At 44.0% G+C, this 18,943-nt stretch overlaps 1 protein-coding gene across 1 annotated transcript in view; it reads left to right on the top strand.

Moving 5' to 3' along the window:
• The window catches only part of col11a1a (collagen, type XI, alpha 1a), an 86,350-nt gene that overhangs the window by 13,162 nt on the left and 54,245 nt on the right, over positions 1-18,943 (top strand). Inside the window, exons 5-13 of the mRNA XM_065948716.1 lie at positions 8,172-8,300; positions 10,836-10,928; positions 12,325-12,423; positions 14,334-14,618; positions 16,115-16,180; positions 16,720-16,761; positions 16,868-16,930; positions 18,607-18,681; positions 18,836-18,919. Coding sequence (XP_065804788.1) covers positions 8,172-8,300; positions 10,836-10,928; positions 12,325-12,423; positions 14,334-14,618; positions 16,115-16,180; positions 16,720-16,761; positions 16,868-16,930; positions 18,607-18,681; positions 18,836-18,919 — 936 coding nt within the window. The remainder of the gene's footprint in view (positions 1-8,171; positions 8,301-10,835; positions 10,929-12,324; positions 12,424-14,333; positions 14,619-16,114; positions 16,181-16,719; positions 16,762-16,867; positions 16,931-18,606; positions 18,682-18,835; positions 18,920-18,943) is intronic.

Below are 18,943 nucleotides of genomic sequence, written 5' to 3'. Positions count from 1 at the left end.
ATTGTGAGGTCAAGTAAATAACTTTTCATCTTGGGAAATTATTAAATTATTATCATTATCCTGAGAGAACGAGATCAATAAATTAAGATTTGTGCTCGTTATCAGTAAGGGATTAGCGCAGCATAGTCTCATCAAAATCCACTGCATCACAAGTAGTCAGCTTCACTGGAGGACGTGCAGAAAGGAACGGCACACGCATGAAGGAGCAAAGGGCGGAGGAGAGAGAGACGAAGAGGGACCAGATGGTTAGAACAGATAGATACGAGTAGATAGATAAACAGATAAATTACAGCATCATAGTTAGTCCAGGGACTTTAAAGGCTTTATATGCGATTTTTTGATCCAGCAGATGTCGCCCTTGAGCACCAGCATGAAACCAAAACAACTTGCGCTGCATTGTTGTGTTAGCATGCTGATGCTAGTGATCTTTATTATGCTGGTATCTTCACACTGCATGTAAATTTACCTGAAATGAGCGTGATCTAGAAACACAGTTAAGCAGTGAGTACAGTATGTTATTCTTCTTTTCTCTAGTCCCTCAATTAAACAACTTTTATACTCGAGGGGAGGAGTCAGCCGGCCGTCCTGGCGATGTAAACAAAGTGAAGATAGGACTCTGAAAACTCTGAAAACAGACAGTGGGACTCGGGTGTTACACCCATTGTAGACAGTCATGACTCACAGAGTTATTTTCAGAGGAGATACTTGATTTATATTATATTTAAGTGTGAAAAATCACATAGAAAGCCTTTAATGTAAAAACATTTGGTTATTTTCTCTGTTGACTGAAAAAGGAGGGAAGAAGTTTGCAGCATACGTGTGTCTGATAGTGGATTGCAGTGTGACTGAGATTACTGTATCATGTTACTCACAAAGAGGCTTTTGGGGACTATTCGAGTTTTATAAGCAGCTTCATTTCTGCAGTCGGGTTTGATTAGACATGAGCGAGAGCGAGTCGGAGCCGGCGTGCGCACGAAACAGTGTGTCCAGTCAGGCTGAAAAATAGGAGCCACAAGTCGGCTCACAGGGTCTTCTCTGTGCCTCTTTGGAACAGGTCTGTTCTCTGTCCCCGCTCTCCTCAGAGGTCCACAGGGCCCAGTGCATGCTGGGAAATACAGGAGGAGGAAATACCTTCTTCTGCTCTCAGGACAGAGGTCATAATAACGAGGAAATGAATTAGTTGTTGAAGTTAGACTACCTGGAAGGTACACGGTGCACTTCTTACGTAGAAAGTTGGCTGAATGTTGGAACTTCTGAGACCAGTTTGAGTTTCTTGTGAGTCTCTTGTTTGTTCGGAGCTTCTTCTGGACTTTCTCATCTTTCAGTCCACGTTGAAGGACCGTCTTACATTCCCAGTTTTGGATTTATAAACATGTTTTGATAATAATAACACATTTTCCTCCTTTTACAAACTCCAATATTTGTTTTCATAAGCTGACCTGCATTTTTCATAAGCGTCTATTCATGCCGTACCTGCCCCAGGTTGCAGGCCGACCACCGTCGCTCAGGGATCTGGTGCAGATGAATGAGACTCTTTCATTGCCCCGTCAGCCCTTCCTCATTTCCTCACCTCCTCCCCTCCCTGCATACTCTCCCCTCCTCACCTCCTCCTCCCCACCTTGAGGCCTCCCTGCCGTGCCAGAGCCATGAGACCGTCTATTCATGCCTGGCTGACATTACCTGTCTTAATGGAGCTCCCTCGTACACATACCTGCCTCTCGTTCTGTTTGTGGGCAGCAAACAGTCTGCAGGACCAGACAGGGCCGAGGGCTCCTACACTTCTCTTTTCTCCATCAGAATCTAAAAATAACAGTCATCTGAGCAGGATACCGTGAAGCCCGTCTGTTATCCTGGACAGGTTAAAGTCTTCTGACTGTGTTCGGATCATTTCTGATGATTGATGATGTTTGGGGAGTTGTTTTAATAAACCACAGAGAAATTAAAATAACATGCAAGCAGCACAGAACGGGCAGGCCTCTTTCCAGCTTTCTTATATCAAAAACCCCTCTCAGTGGATTTCACTGCCGCTGACACTTTTGAAATGTTCCCACCTGTCCTAACAGCACGCAACACGAGCCAGCATCGGCGACAAAATCAGCCTGACTTTATTGCTTCCTATTGGAGTGTGCTAACTGCAAGCGAGTGGCACAGCACGAAGCAGCATAACGCGGCGCGCCGTTTTTACCCGACGGCCCGTTCCTATTTTCCTCTCCCGTCGCTCGCATAGACAAAGAACGAGGAAGGAGGGGGCGCTACAGGGCAATGACACTCACTTCTGTCACTCAGCAGAGCTTGTTAGCTTTTTGTACAAAGTGATAGCGGTGCATTAATAATATCCACATCATGAGTGAAATGTTGACCCTTGACATTTGTCAACATCACGAGAAACACCTTTTTTTCAACTCGCCGTTTATTGACGAGCCTCTCTGTGTTGTGATTTTTGAGTCAACAGTTCCTAAATACAAAGCCTGCTCACTTCAGTTTGTCCACCTTCAATACAAAAGCACCACGTCATTATGTTTACAAGGGGAAACGGAAATTCACAGAGAAGAGAATTATGTATTTAACGGATGCTGTGTGGACTGCCACCATGCGACCATGTGTGATGTGACCCAACATCAACTCCTCCTTGAAAAAATTGCAACCCAAATTTCTAAAATCTTTCAAGCAGTCACATTTACTAAATTAAAATGTGTGCAGTAGATTCTTCAAAACATGTAATGGAGGCAAAACAAACATGTTTAAAATGCACTTCAACACAGTCCCATTAAAAACGGCTCCGTGACCCACTTTTGGGTCCAAACCCACCAGTTGAGAAACACTGCTTTAAAACACGTAGTATCGATAAAAGTATCAGAGTGTTGAACTGTCTCGGCTCGTGCGAATTGTTACGTTTCCTGAGCATTGCTGTCAAAGCTAGACGCTCACTCGCTCTTACTGTTAGCACGCTATTAGCATGCTGTTAGCATGCAGCGGTTATCTCCTGCAACCGTGTGAAAGGCGACGGAAGAAGGACGAAGAAGCCTCACTAGGTGTGTGCTAGTTGTTCATGCTATCTCAGGTAACATTACCACTGCACACACAGCTGTGGACTAAACCTGCTTCATCTTCTGATTCAATCTTGAACATGGGAGTGATCTAGGAATTTCTTCTTCTCGGGGAAACTCTTCTGTTTTGTGTCTGGGGGAATGGCTAATTGTTGTAAGGGGGCTGTCTAATTACAGTCAGCTATGGTTGCAGTAAAGGTATGTTGCCCTGGGCAGAGGCATGTCAAAGGAGCGTCAGTGACGACTGCTTTGTTTTGATTCTGTGTGGGATGGCCTTTAATTATGACATGTGGATGGATTTGAGCGGAGAAAAGACAAAAGAGCGGTTCATCGCAGCAGAACTAAAAGCTCCTCCTGTATGTGTGGGTCTTTGTGTGACTCTCGTTTCATGCCCTGCTGTAACCAGCGGCCCCCTCCTGTGTGTATTTATATCCCATGGTGCCTTGTGGTCAGACTGAGGTCAAGGTGGATGTGTTTAAAGTGACCTCATGAGCTTTGTGTCAAGGTTATTTTTAGATTTTTTTTAAATGGCTCTTGTAGTTAGCTGAAGTTTGTTATATTGTCACTGACTGATTCAGATTATTTTTATCATCTAACAACATCACAGGATCCTGACAGAGATGAACCTTTGTGTTTAAGAGAAAATTCATTTTTTACACCAGATGCATACGTTAAACTCCTTTGACAAAAACTGCGATTTTTATCTCCAGGAACAAAGGAGTTGCTTGAAGTCCCCTGTCATGACCGCTTAGGTTTTTAGCTGTTATTGTGAGTAACACAAAAATCTGTTTTAGAACAGGACTAAGACTGAAGAAGGCAAAAGTAACAAACAAGCAGATTTGGGCCAGCGATCCTAGTCCTGGTGCAGACAAAGTCTGGTAAGTGGTCTGGTAGTTGGATAGGTGCCAGATCATTTCCTGAGCACGGCCGAGGTGCACTAGAGCAAGGCACCGAATCCCCAACTTCTCTGCAATCTTTAATGTGCAGCCCCCCCCCCCCCCCCCCCCCACTCTGACATCTCTCACTCAGTGCATATCCTCAGGATTCTGTTTGTGCATCCTCATAGGATTCATAAAGGAAACCTTTGTCGTTTTATTCAAAAAGAAACTCAAATATTCTTCTAAGACACAAAATAAGTTTAAAAAAAAAAAATGTTGAAATAGCAGAATTTTCCTTTAATATGATTCAGTTTTTACGCTTTGCAACAGCTTTTTTTACATTGTCATCGGTTGACTTATGTTCTCTAATAACAGGTATGTGCACTGACATGTTTTCAGATTTGAATGATGCATGTAAATACTTCATCTAAAGCTCCAAGTGAGGTGAAAACGGTGCATAACAAAACAAAACTGTGCAAAGAGCGGATACAAGGGAGCTCTCAGCTGTTGATCCTGACTCTGCTCTCAGCCTCAAAGGTTCGTACTCTGCTCCGCTCTAACCAGGAGGGGCACATTGTGCAGCTCTGGCTTTGCTCCAAGTTGCCAGGGGCTTTTTATCTGAGCAGTCCAAAATGGAAGACCGGCCCGCAGACTCGGCGTAATGCTCCCCAGGTGTTACCTCTGCACAAAACATCTTTTACCGTCCCAGCTGCTCACTCTAAATCCCTGCCTGTCTGACTCCACAGCCTGCTCGCTGTTCCCTCCCTGAGATGACTCCAGTGTCTCACCGGCCTTGACTCTAACTCGGTTTGTGACTCGGCTGCAGTCGGCTGTTTTTTTTTTAATGAGAAAGTCAAGTTAGGAATGTTGCTTTTGTTCTCTTTCTTTAACAATTTAAGATTTTGCAAGCGTGAAGATGATTATCTAATGATCATTCCTTTGAATGCATCCTGAAAGCATGCAGGATTTGATGATTTTTCTTTGTGTCTGTGCACATTTATAAAGCAATGTGTCGGTCATGTAACAGTAAACAGCCCGCTCTGTGCTGATCTTGTCCTGCGGGTTGAAATGTTGCGTTCCTCGGCCTATTTGTGTGCAGACTGGTGGCTCTCAGACGTGGACTAATTAGAGCTGACTCTAGTCTGGGTTCAAGCATTCACTGTTGGTCTTAGGGTGACACATGAGGTAATACATGCCAACTTGACTCAGGGTGAGGCTTGATCTCTCTTTCTCTCTGTCCAGCCTCCACACACACACACACACGCACACACACACACACACACACACACACACGACTGAGGCCTTTAAAGACTTGGCAGCTAGTTGTACTCCTGCTTGCTTTGCAGGTGGATTCTGTCTCTTCATCGTCAGCGTAGGAAAATGTTTTAGATATGAGCAGAAGTTCAGTGGTATTCGAGCTTTCAGGAGCACTGCATGCTTTCTAACAGGGGGGGACAAAACCCCTCAAAGTGACTCCTCAGCACAGGCTTTCTGCTTGAAATGTCATTTCTGTTTTTGCAAGCACATCTTAAAGGATTTAGACGCTTCACAAGCAGAGGTTTCAATAAGAAGATTAAAGACTAATCTCATATTTCTTTCTTGAATATGAAACTGTAGCCAGATAGAACATGTCAGTGACGGAGCTCTCGAGACGCTGGTGGATAAATGTGTTAACTTAAAGAAGGGTGAGGCGTTCTGTTACCCTGACAGTTTCTGTTTTAATGGTAAGATGGAGTGAACTACAGCTCGCTGCAGCGTGCAGCTTCATATTTACCACGCATGTTCGATAGCTGTTAAATTTCTCCTCTTAAATGATTACACGTTTGCTGATAATGCTGCTGGACATGCAGATGTCTTAATGTATTATTTACCTCTGGTAGTAGAAGGATAATGTATCTGAATTACTGCAGGGAGCACTGGCAACAAGGTCAGCAGCATTTCTATTAATGTTAAAGGTCACATATTCTGTAAAACACACTTCATCATGTTTCTCTAACTCTAATATGTGTCTCTAGTCTGTCTACAAACCCCCCAATGATGAGAAAAGTTCATCCTCTCCGTCTTTCGCCTGCTCCACTTTTCAGAAAATGTGTGCTCAAACAGGCCGTTTGGAGATTTTCCATTCATGACATCACAAAGGGCAGTAGCCCCTCCCCCAGGTGGGTGACACTCCCACAGCTAGGTGTTTGTTCTGCCCTCTGAGTCTGCCTTCTCACCGTAAACAATAGGACATGGAGCAAGAAAGCCCGAGACACCCAAGTCCTTCTAGAGAGGGGGCGTGGTCAGACACAGCTCATTTACATATTTAAAGGTACAGACACAGAAACAGCCTGTTCTGAGCAGGGCTGAAATAGAGGGGTTTATAGACATGACCAAATACAGGATCAGAGTGGATTTAGAACAAGAAACTTCACACACATGTTTTGAGGAGCTCACTGACACTTATTTAAACTGAAGAGGAGGAGAATATGTGACCTTTAAGTTAACAGCTCCTGATCAATGCTGATGTTCACTTAGGTGTCACAAGAAATTGGTGAATTATATCAGGCAAGGACAACAGTTGACTAATAACACCTTCTCAGGACGCCATCATGAGATTGTCTGTTTCGGGGTGCATGTAACAAAACCCAAACTTCTAATCTAATCTCAACTGAAGAAAGACAATTGCTCGATCGTTTTTTTTTTGTATAAAACCTTTCTGAACTGATGTTTGAGATGGAAGACAAAAGCCGAGAAGGACTGTAGCTTTTTCATCCTGTGCAGATTATTTTTGTCCCCCTTTTTGGATTTGGACTGACTCTTATTTTTAACTGTGAGCCTCTCAGGCAGAGAGAGAAATAAATTTAAAGTTTCTCCTCGACTCGAGCAGGCAGGGAGGAATCTCTGAGTGTCAGACTGTAACTGTACAATGAGATGTTGATAGATGGTTACACGGAGAAAGTTTCAAAGAGCTGCTTGTTTTCTGGAGGGACAAGCCTTAGCACATAGATGTTTACACTGAGGTTCATGTAAAGGATCCATAGATGTGGTTTCCACCCTGGGAGGATACACACACACACACACACACACACACACACACACATTCTCTTGACAAGTTGCAGCCTGCTTCATTTCTCCTGTGTTTCGCTGCCAATTGTCTATTCTGCTTTTCAACGTATAGTGTCTCAGTTGGATTTCACCTCTGGGGCTCCGGCTTCTCGGAGCTGTCTCCTGCCAAACATCCTAACCAAAGACATGCCCCGTCATCCACCTCCCAATAACCCCCCCCCCCTCGCTGTCTCTGCAATGAAGGCTTAAAAAGCTAGCCTCCAGGAGCTGCGTTCAAGCAATTACAGACTCCAAAGAAAATCCAGATGCTTTCCACAATGTGTTCACAGTGAGCCTGATAACTAGCCGTGTCACATCCCGACCACGGAGAGAACATGGTGCTTTCAATGACTCTCCTTAACCAGAGTCGTTGATTCTTTCCTGTGGGCTACGTTAATACTGTTCAGACACAGCCTTTGTGTATTGTCTGCTTTTCACCTCTGTGTGGGAGATTTTAGGATAGGATAGGATAGTACTTGGGAAATTCGGGTGTTGCAGCAGCACAGACAAGTAAGGTCATACAAAATACACATTAAACAGAATAGATTAGATAAGATGAATAAAAATAGGGGGTATATACAAGTACAAAATGAATGAGTGATAAAGTAAACTGCAGGGAATTGAGATAGTATGTGCAGAGAATGGTAAGATAGAGTGACAAGTGATGATTAAAGTGACTTGGTATGATCGATTTTGAGAAAGCACGTGTCCCCAAAGACTTCTTTTGCATCAGACACCAGCACTAACCCTGTGGTTTTAATGGGCTTAATCTCTTCAAAATAAAAGCTGCAAGTTTTGAATTTTCTATCAGCAGATTTACGTTTATATTCTCAGATGTCATTCTGGATTTATGCTGTTTTTTTTCTTCATGCCGAGAAGTCACAACGAACATGCTGCTGCCAGCTGTGCTCGGCTTCTTCATGATACGTGTTTGTTTGATTTCCTGAAGTAAACCCGGAGCTGATCCAGTGTGTGTGTTTGTTTGTTTGTTTGTTTGTGCGTGCGTGTGTGTGTGTGAGCAAGACGAGAATTGAGCTTCTTGTCTCTGCAGCCTGAACGTGCCTGTTGCTCGCAGTGATTTTGATCCTAACCGTCATGGAGAACATTCATCCGAACTTTCTCCTGAGACTGACTCTTGTCTCTTTTCTGTGTCCTGCAGGGCGACATCCAGCAGCTTATGATTGTGGCCGATTCCAAGGCGGCGTACGACTACTGTGAACACTACAGCCCAGACTGTGACACCCCCCACAGGGACTCCCTGCAGGCCCAGGAGCCGGAGGAGCTGGAGGTCAGACAACCAGGGAGGGCGGGGGGAGAACTAACCCAGGCGATCCTGATTGATTTCAGTTTTCTAATCCATGACTCGCTGATTTTATCAGGTTTTATATGCTCATTATGACTCTGTTCATCTTCATATCGAAGCTCAATTAGGAGGTTTTCAGTTTGCAGCCTTAGTTTTCTGCAGGTTTGATTAATTATGATTTGTAAACATATAGCTGCCATATTTTAATACATCCAGTTATATGTCCAGCTGAGCAGATTCCAACATAGTTCCAGTCAATCTGTGCATATTTTTATGGCATTAGGAGACTTCAGATGTGCAGAAATACAAATGCAGAACTCTTAAAATATTCTGTGCACATCTCCAGTATAACCAAACAACACGTCAAGTATTGAAAGTAGAGAATGATTATAATTCAGGCAGCCAGTTGCAAGACAATTAACAAAAATATCTATATGAATTTATTCTCTCAGGCTTGTTCAGTGTTATAACCCGACAGGAACATGTCTTTAGCGCTCATTGCATCATTACGTTGTGTCCTTAAGTGAGGGTCTTAGATGAACAGTTGAAGTGCATAAAGCACATCAGGCCACACCCCTTTTAGTGATGTCATGGCAGGTGTTTTCCATCAGCTGTCAGAGGTTAAATACCTGTTGCCATGTCTTTGATTTGGGGAGTGGCAAGACTTCAGCCTTAAACCAAGCGCACAGCGCGGCGCCTGAGATGGTTCATGCAGCGAGTGTCATCGTTATGAGCACCAGATCAGGCCCGTCTCTCTCTCTCTCCTTCTTCTCTCTCTCTAAGTTACATGTTACACACTCAAAGGGTAATTCTCACTCTTTTAACCTGGGCTCTTTTTTTTTCATCATGTGATCTAAATGACTCAAAGGTTTAAGACGTTTTTGTTCTTTTTAGTAACATTATAAAGCTGGTTGATTTACACAGGAGCAAGGCATCAGGCTGAAAGAGCTGCAAGGATCAGCTTGTTATAAAGAGTGTCTGATAACAGAGATTCAGCTGTTGCGTCACTCTCAACACTCACACCAGACTCCATTTGAAAAACAAAGATTTTAGCATGCAGAAGTCAGGAGTGTTGTCTCATTTGGTTGTTTACTTTGTTCATTATTATGATAGAAACACTTTGTCGGATCTAAATGTAAAATATAAAGTCATAAAGTTACGGAAATAAACTAACAGATGGAGGCAACAGTAGACTAACAGCTCCCTGCCTCTGCAGTGTCAAAACACTGATTCTCTCAAAGGAGTTTGGTGGCTTGAAGAGAGCGATGCAACTACTTCTTCATGATTTTACCTGTCAGCCACTAAGAATAACAACCGGAGCCTGACAGGGACAAAACAACAACTTTGAGTGGACACACTTTGATCCATAAACCATTATGCTACAGACGTTATAGCCTGTTTAGATCTCTGTTAGAAAAAGTGCCCAGATTTAAAAATCAGGATTACTCTTTCAGAGTGTAATAAATAAAAGCCCTTTAACCCCGCCTGCTCACGTTTGATGCTTATGCGTGAGTAAGAGTTGAAAACAAGACCTGGCAGCAGCGAGGACGCCGTTGATTATGTAACATATTATTACTGTGAAATCTGCATGACTGAAGTGCAACAGGTTAACACTCCATCTGTGTTCCTCCATGAATCATTAGGATGATTATGAGCAACACAGTGAAACAATCTTGGACACTGACTGATATGAAATTGCGTCGTGGCGTCCTGATCCAAGTCAGTGCCAGCTGAATCCTGGACATTCAGCCGTGTGACATTTTGGAATCACAAGCTGCCAAACAATGCATCATTTTTAATCAGCTGCACGTGATGCCATGTTCAGACTCCACGTCCAAGCTGCAGCATGAAGTGATAAACTTATATGACTTTCTACAACTCAGGACATTCCCAGCACTTCCTCTCCTATTATGTAATTATATTCTGTCGTTTTATTGCCGCCTTTTTTGAGAAAGAGTCTCTTAAAAATCAAAGTTAGGTTGCACTTTCTTTAAATCAGACGCCTTTAATCTGGCTGCAGTCCTGAAGTGTTCCATTGAGAAAAAGTTCCATTACAGGATCTGTGAAAAGCAGCCGGTGTTTTAGCCTTTGAGCTCTTCCCATTGTTTTCTTTATTTATGAGCTTTTAAACGTGCCATCTGCCGCCATGTTTGTAGACACACGCTGCTTTTCTCAGCGTGCTTTCACTCATTTGTTCCTCAGATTTAGATCATTATCCCAGGATGTGTCATAACACTTGGTTTAGATTATTAAAGACGGAGTCGGCCTCTTTCTATGTTAATCTGTTAAAAATGATTATAACACATGACGGCATCACATTGTGTGTCGTCCAGAAGTTTATATGATGCTTCACATGTGACACTAAGTATGAAACCTCTAACCCTGAGAATAAATGGCTATTAACTGTGTGAACCTGCAGGATGCTCATGATGATACGTGTCTTCATGTATCATCTCCATGCTGCTAATACTAACACTCAGACCTCTCTCTCTCTCTCTCTCTCTCTGTTCACCGCTCTAGTACACTACTGATGATTTAGATTACTCTCAGTTCTATGATTACTCTGAAGGAGCCACTGACACCGTTCCCACCGATGAATATTCTGATCCGCAGGTAAATGAAAAAAGGAAAAGAATGACCGTTTGTTTGTTGTAATGTCTCTTTTTGTCTGTTAACCATCAGTGTGTGCGTTTGGCTTGTGTTCTGTCTGCGTGTCTCGTTGTTATGTTTACCTGCACACCCAAAACTGCACCATCATGAAGTTGCTTTGTCCCCTCCAGATGTCATGACTAGGGCTGGGCATGCATAAGGAAAGGATCTAAACAGAAAAGTACCGAGCAGCCAAAACGATGAATGCACTTTGTATTTTATTTATTGTGAATCCTCACATTGCGGTAACCATGACATCTCTATTTATTGTGCCGCCCTGAGCTTCTTTGTCATCTTTGAAACTTTACCCAGCCTCAGTGGAGCCCCGCCTCTTCCTCCTCTGACTCCGCCCTCACATTGAGGCAGCTCAGGTAGAAGTTTGGGTGTGCAGGTAAACATACTGTTTATGTCGGTGCTCCTTGTTTCTCATCCATGAGTTTGCTGCGTTCTCTGACTGTGACATATCATCTGCTTTGTGTGTTGTTTTTGCTTTCCAGCATGTCTTTAAAACTATTGCACACATTTTGAGATTTCAGCAACATTTGTTTTACATTTTGGAAACTGCAGCCAAAGCTGTCTTAACTCGTGCAATCGCTTCTAAGAGTCGCTGTACCGCAAATCCTGTGTTTTGTTTTTTTTTGCATCCACCTCAGAAAGTCACTTGTATATATGGCCCAGATTGTCCTGTATAAGAGGTCCAGTCCTCAGTTGGTGTACAGCAGCTTTCTGCAGACTGTTACGATAAAGACAGCATTAACATGGTTAGCATTAAGTGTGCAGCCCTTGTAGTTGTTGTGCATGGTTTACATTTTTTTAACTACAGAACCCGGGATGCTGCCGACAGCGTGTAAGAAAGTCTCTGTACAACAATCGTGCACTGTGCCTTTGAATCATCTCCACTTTTGAATGTTCCATGTTTGTCTTGGTGTTCTTTGTCGCCGCCATCCTTCCAGAGAAAGAAACGTAGTGTCTCCGTGAAAAAGAAGAGGACCAGAAAGTCCCTCAGTAAAACTAAGGCCAAGCCAGTAAACTTCTTGGCCTCCAAAAAATCACCAGCTAAAAAGTTTGCCGTTAAGAAGAAGCGACAGATGCCTGGCTACCAGGCCACAGCACCAGCTCGACCCCGAGGCAATTTTAGGGTAAACGTTCACATAGAGAAAAAAAGACCAAAGCCATCCAGATCTTCTTCTGCCTGGAGGAAAAATCTGAGATGGCAGACGTAGAGCTCGCTAACCTCTCCTGTGTAGAAGTAGCAAGAGTCCGTAGCCAGCTTGGAAGGAGCGCTAGCTAATAACCTCTGGTGTGAGCCTCTGTGTTAACCCTTGCTTTATATCTCTTTCCTTTTTTCAACATGACTCAGCCAAACATTGTAGAAGGAGATTACAATACAGACTTTGACTACGGAACTGTAGGTGGTTCTCAGACTCAGTCCCCCTTGGGCTCGAACGGACCCGGCGAGGTAATTTTCATCTTCGTTCCCTTCTACCTTTTCAAGTGTGTGTTTGAATATTTGGGAAATGTGAGCCGGGAAGATTTTACCAGAGGAAAGACGGGGGTATGAAATCACAAAGACACAACCATTCAGACGAGTCGATGTGTCTTTCTGGTTTGATTTTGGTGTGTGTGGCAGACATGATGGACAGAGGAGTCCCTTTAAACTTCTTCTGCAAAGGTGTGCACTGCAGAGATCATCAGATGCTTTTTGTCATAGATGTCTGGTTAAAGCTGCAGACTCTGTCAATCCACTCAGTTTGATGTATCTCATCATTATCAGCATGCTCAGACGTAAGTCCCACTGGGTGCTTCAACCAATAAGAGCAATGAAATGTCTGATACAGCAGTGCACAATCTCTAAAGCCGTCGGCTCTCACTTTACACTTCAGGGTTTCTGGGGGAGCAGCAGTTAGCATATTTATTTTCTTTATGTTGCAGATTTCTTCACAGTTTGTTAGCAACTTGAGACTAGAGATGGAGTTAGAATTAGAGTACCTGTAAGAGCCAGCTGTCAGCTATGATGTTTAAGTGGACTCAGTACGGTACATTTGTGTTCACACTGATCACATAAATCAGGACTTTGGAGTCAAGCATACTCAGATCCAGGCCATGGTCCCCCAATGTGAAACCACCCTTCATCCCTTGTCACAAGGGGCACAGATCTGTTTTCTAGAGTGAACAAGAGCTGCAGCTTTAACCAGGATCCTAACAGAGCCCTTCTCAGCCACTCACAGTCCATCATTCTGCAGGTTATCTGTTTTACAGCGTGCTCTGTCCATCGCTGTCAGCCTGCTTTGATCACTAGTTCTGCTCACTCTCACAGAACCATGACAAACCGGGCTGCAGTCTGCCAGTCAGGAATGAATGTGCATTGTTTTTGCAGCGTTTGACAAAGTGGATGTGATTCTACAGGATCAATTCTGGATAAATAATTTGGCGTGATGGAGTCCTGCCTAAACAAACTGTGTAATTACATCCATCTGTCACTTTTCCAAATCTAAATCCACAGCCACAGTCTGCCAAGTGGTAGTAGTCCTGAAACCAAACACAGAGTGCACCAAAAGCAGAAACAGAGATGTGTCATCTGACGGAGAAATGTTGATTTTGACTCTCATGATGTTTGTATCTGGATGCATTCTGTGCATTCGGTCTAAACATGGCCTTTTCTTTTACACATGTTGTGGGTTAACAGAAGAGTTAGTTCAGAAAGTTGCTCCAATGGATCTCTTCATCCTGCAGCTGTGAAGCGAGCTGTGATGGATCTGTCCACTTGAAGGTCGTATTTTTTGGCCCTGACATGCTCAAATTGTTTTTTCTGAGTGTCTGACACGATACAGAACGGATCCCTAGAGACGGAGAAGATGCTTTTTTAATCAGAAACACTCACTGCATCGTTCTCCCCAGAGCCGACAGACTCCATGGATAGAAACAGTCATCTTACCCAGTACATGTCTTCTGCTGTCTGGTTCAGTCAGTAACCTGCAGCAGTAGGTGAAATGACTGTTTTTATCGACGGACTGAAGCGGCCTTGATGAGCGAGCAGTGGAGCATGTTATATGTGGACGTATTTTTATCATGTTCATGTGCCTCCAAGGATTATCCTGCAACCATTACAGCCTGTGTTACAGCTGCAGACTGAATAAATCCATGTGAGCACCACCACTTCTTCTCCTTCCTAGAAGTCTTTTAGACCCCCACGTGCGTAAAAACCAGGACCCAGGTTTAAAGTACCAGGGTTCCTCTTTGAAGCAGAATAAGAAAAGTGTTTAAATTCAGTTTTCTACGCATCAAACTTGATTTGCTTTCATAACATCTAAACCTTTACAGCTTCACTAATATCCTCATTTCATTGGTTGCTTTGGTAACACCTGAAAGGCTGTGGAGGAGGATGTTGTTGGTGCGTTTGTCCCCGAGGACCCTCCCATTGCTCCGGAGCCCAGCGTTGTCCCGGAAACGGTGGACAACCCGCACACTGGTGTGGAAGCATACGACTTTAAGGATTATGACCTGAAGGAGTATGACCTGGGCACGGTGGACAACAGGTTGTATGATTACGGGACGTATGATGAGTATGGCACAGACCCGTCCAAAACGGCAGAGCCCTTCGATGATGAGGTGGGGCCCGGGGTCGCTGCGGAAACCGACGTGTCTGAGAGCGCCGTAAGTAGCACACCCCGACCCGGTGACTGACGGGTGTGAGCATGAACGGACTCCCTCTGTGTTCCAGTGCACGCCTTCATAGTCTGATGCTTGTAAATGTGTCGTTGGTGTGTCGAGTCTCATCGGGTGTGGTCGACGATTTAATGATGGAAGAGAAAATGCATGTGTCTGTGTTTTTTACAAAAGGTGATTCCTTCTCAGTTTGTTGATCTAATTCTTCCATTTTCCTCTCTCCACACACACATCAATCATCGCATGTCGGGCCAACCTGCACCCCTTCCACACACACACACACACACACACACACACACACACACACACCCACATATCTCTCAGCACTCCGATCTGATCCCTCCCTCTCCTCTCCGCCTTCTTACCCAGCAGTCTCGTATCCCTCCCTGTTAGCACAGCAATTAGCTCATAACTCAGAGGCAGCTGTCTGCCACACACACACACACACACACACACACACACACACACACACACACACAGACACACACAGACACACACACACACACACACAGACACACACACACACACTATTGTAATCAGAATGCTTTCACTGCTTAAACTTTTGAACTCAGCCTTTTCCAACCACTCACAGTTTGTTAACTTGTTTTAGAAATAATTAGACGAACACATTTATCATAAATTAGTCTTCATGTTTCCACATTTTGACTTTTGTGCATTAGAAGCAACCAGATTATAATCCGACACAAAGATGAGTCTGTAAACTTTGAGATCTTGTTGATGGAAGAGGATGTTAGAGTCCTCTCACGTTAACAAGAATGGAAGCCCCTTTGTGGCTCTTAACTCTGATATCAGGAATGACAGACGCAATATTAAATTGAACAAAAGTCAAAGAAATAGGATTATTTCCATAATAAGTAAAAGCCGACCTCCCCACCATTTTACTCGCTGAATTAGCTCGCTTCACATGCACGCTGACACACCTGAAGGCCGCCCTGCTGCTCATGTGCAGCGGCCTGCCCAGAGGGAGAGACAGAAACTGCAGAAGCTTCTACTCGACGCTTCAGGCATTTCTATTCTTAATAGGCGACTAAAGGTTGAGGGAGATGCAGCCGTCACAAGTAAACACTGCTCTAAACTCAAACAATCACACGTTAGAGGTGTTCTAACCCTCTACACACACAGAGTAGAAAAGGAGACACTCAGTATCTCTTACCCTCCGTTATTAGCACAAGAATATGTGTGTTTAATGTGTATTATATTGCATCAGCCACGCTGCAGAATGGCAGTCCACTGACACAGAGGTCTGTTTGACTCCTGAGTACTAACCTCTCATCTGTCTGGATCTCTGAAGTGGAATGATTCACTCCCTGCATCTCGTAGCTCGTAGTTTAAACTGAGTACATGTTGATGACTGATTTCTGATTCTCCTCCTTTGGCCTGACTTCCTCGTTCCTCATCACTCACACCTGGACTAAAACCACTGTGTAAATAATGTCACCTGTGTGCTCGCTCTGTATCTGCAGGTCGCTGGTGCTGGAGGAGCTTTCGGACAGAAGGGAGAGAAGGGAGAGCCCGCTGTCATTGAACCTGTAAGAGTCCATACTGATGTGCTAAAGTGATCCGATGAGTGTAGAAACATTTTAACCCTATATGTGTTTGGGTTTATTCCCAAAAATTTATGAGACATCTTATAATACAGTTTAGTCTGAAGCTTCATTATACGAGCTACAAGTGTCATAGCTCTTACAGTACCATCAGTGTCCACCAGGGGGAGTTTGTTATCCTGCTAGCTAGCCTGCAGTAACGTTGATGGTTGTGAAGTACAGACGGACATCCCGCGCGTCTCTCTGCGCGCCTCCTTGTCTCACTTGGGAGGAGTCTTTTTAGTCAAACCAGCAATCCACAAGCTTTACATACTGACCAGTACACCACGGTCTGATTTAAAGGTACTGTTATGGCCTCATGACGGAGGAAAGATGAGGAACAGTGGCGTCTGTTCTTTATAGAGGGTCACTTTGACACCCAGAACCTGCAGCAGAAATCAGTCGACTCGTCCTGATTGTGTTTGTTGGACGCCTGTGGCCCAGCGTTGTGTCTGTGGTGTGAAACTGTGTGTTTGTTTTTAAAGGGTATGCTGATCGAAGGACCCCCAGGATCCCCCGGCCCAGCCGTGAGTCAACCTCTCCCTCCTGCGTCATTTCTGCTGCTTTATTTCATACACAGACTGAGTGTGTGTGTGCTGCTGTTTGCTGACTTAGCTCTTTGTGTGTTTTCAGGGTCTTCCAGGTCCCTCAGGCCTTCAAGGACCCCCAGGCACTGCTGGAGATCCTGGTGACAGGGTAAGATTGAGTGAATGTCCCCAAAACAAGCTAAAAACTCTTAAAGATGTCTTTATTCCGACGTCAGTGTCGGGTGATTCTGCAGGGATGTTACGGCATTATTGGTGGCCCTTCATTAATCCATTTGATGAAACCCGGTCAAACAAAAAACAAAGCACGTTTTACTTGAGTTATGTGTTTAAACAAGCGTTTCGTACTCACAATCAGGCCACAAAGAATCCCTCACTGGGAACCTGCAGACAAGAAAGGCTCTGCATGTTAGACACAAACAAGAAACAGGTTTAATAAAGATCACAGCCGAGGACACTCAGAGGACCTCAGAGCTGCACGATGCAAAGCCTCTTACGGCTTGTATTAATGTAAGGAGTTCAAAAACAGTCACTCACTCTGCCTTTCATATCTGTATGTTAGTTTAAAACTTAGTGAGACATAAAGGTATTATATCCTGTCTGATGAGATTGTGTGAAGACTCTAACATCAAGCTTTAGCAGCTCTGATTTGTCCTGTGTATGTTGGATTTTTATTAAATTACACACTCTGCCACACTGTACTGTTCATACATAACAAACATTTAAGATGTTTATCTTTATTTAAAACACGGCCGTATAACATGAAGTGTTTGTTTTTGATTGGAAGATGAGGACTAACAGAGAGTATGTAAGGACTCATAAAACTTCACAGACCAGTTGTAGCATCTTTAGAAACCAGTGTGGGAATAGTTCCAAACGTTGGCTCCAAACATTTATCTAGACATATTTTTATCAGGTAGAAACCCAGTTCAGTAAGCACTCAGCCGTGAGTCACCATAGAGCAGGATTTAGATAGTGTGGGGTTAAAGTTTATTATCAGCTTGTGCTTTTTATTGTTAATAGGGTTTAGGGGTTAAAAGGGTTAGGGTTTAGGGGTTACACGTTGATTTTTGCATGGGTACTCATCATTCACACAAACAGGTAAGACTTCAAAAGGTGTGACAGATGAGAGAGAGTCTGCAGCTTCATTAGTCCTGTGAAACTTTGAGTTTAGACGATGAGTGATTTGTGCACCAGAATTTTCTTGGTTTAGAGTTTGAGCTATGGACTATTACACACACATGCAATACACACACACACACACACACACACACACACACACACACACACACACACACACACACACACACACACACACACACACACACACACACACACACTCACACACACTAGTATTCATGGAGGAGGATGTTGGTGTTGGCCTGCAGACAGACGCATGGCTTACAGATGCACACTGAGGCTGTGTGTCCTGCAGGAGGAGGAGTTATTCAAACTAACAAACAGCACACCTCCTGTGTATGTGTGTGTGTGGCTCTGTTTGTATTACTGCCTCTGTAAACAGCTGATGTGGTGGCTTAATTTAACCAAAAGGACTCAGATTTAGGAGCCTTTCTTAAGAGTAGAATCGCAGCAGTGATTTATTCCCTTTCATTAATTCTTTAAATTCAACTCAGAAGTTCAGTTATGACCCGAAAACTCCTGAGAGGTGCGTGCAGTATGTGGTACTCGTGAAAGTCCTGCAGGTTTTACTTTGTGTGTATTTGAACATAAACCTCCATCTGTATCATCCTGAAGTTCTCCTCAGGTGTTACTGTTTCTTACACACGTCTCAGTTATACCTCTGATAGTACTCTGTGTGTCCCTCAGGGTCCTCCTGGTCGTGCTGGTCTGCCTGGAGCTGATGGTTTGGCTGGACCCCCTGGTACCATGCTGATGCTGCCGGTAAGTGTTCCTAGTAACAGACTAAGAGGACAAATCAACATGAGTTTATCATGTATGTTCATAACCTGTGTGTGTGTGTGTGTGTGTGCGCGCGTGTGTGTGTGTGTGCGTGTGTGTGTGTGTGTGTGTGTGTGTGTGTGTGTGTCTTCCACAGTTCCGTTTTGGTGGGGACGGGGAGAAGGGTCCGGTGGTCTCAGCTCAGGAGGCCCAGGCCCAGGCCATCCTCTCTCAGGCCAGAGTGAGTAAAAACAAAACGTCTCTA

Source organism: Labrus bergylta, chromosome 20 (assembly GCF_963930695.1).
Source record: "Labrus bergylta chromosome 20, fLabBer1.1, whole genome shotgun sequence".
Lineage (NCBI taxonomy): Eukaryota > Metazoa > Chordata > Actinopteri > Labriformes > Labridae > Labrus > Labrus bergylta.
The sequence above is the reverse complement of the archived record's forward strand: the minus strand, read 5'-3'. Positions and strand labels throughout refer to the sequence as shown.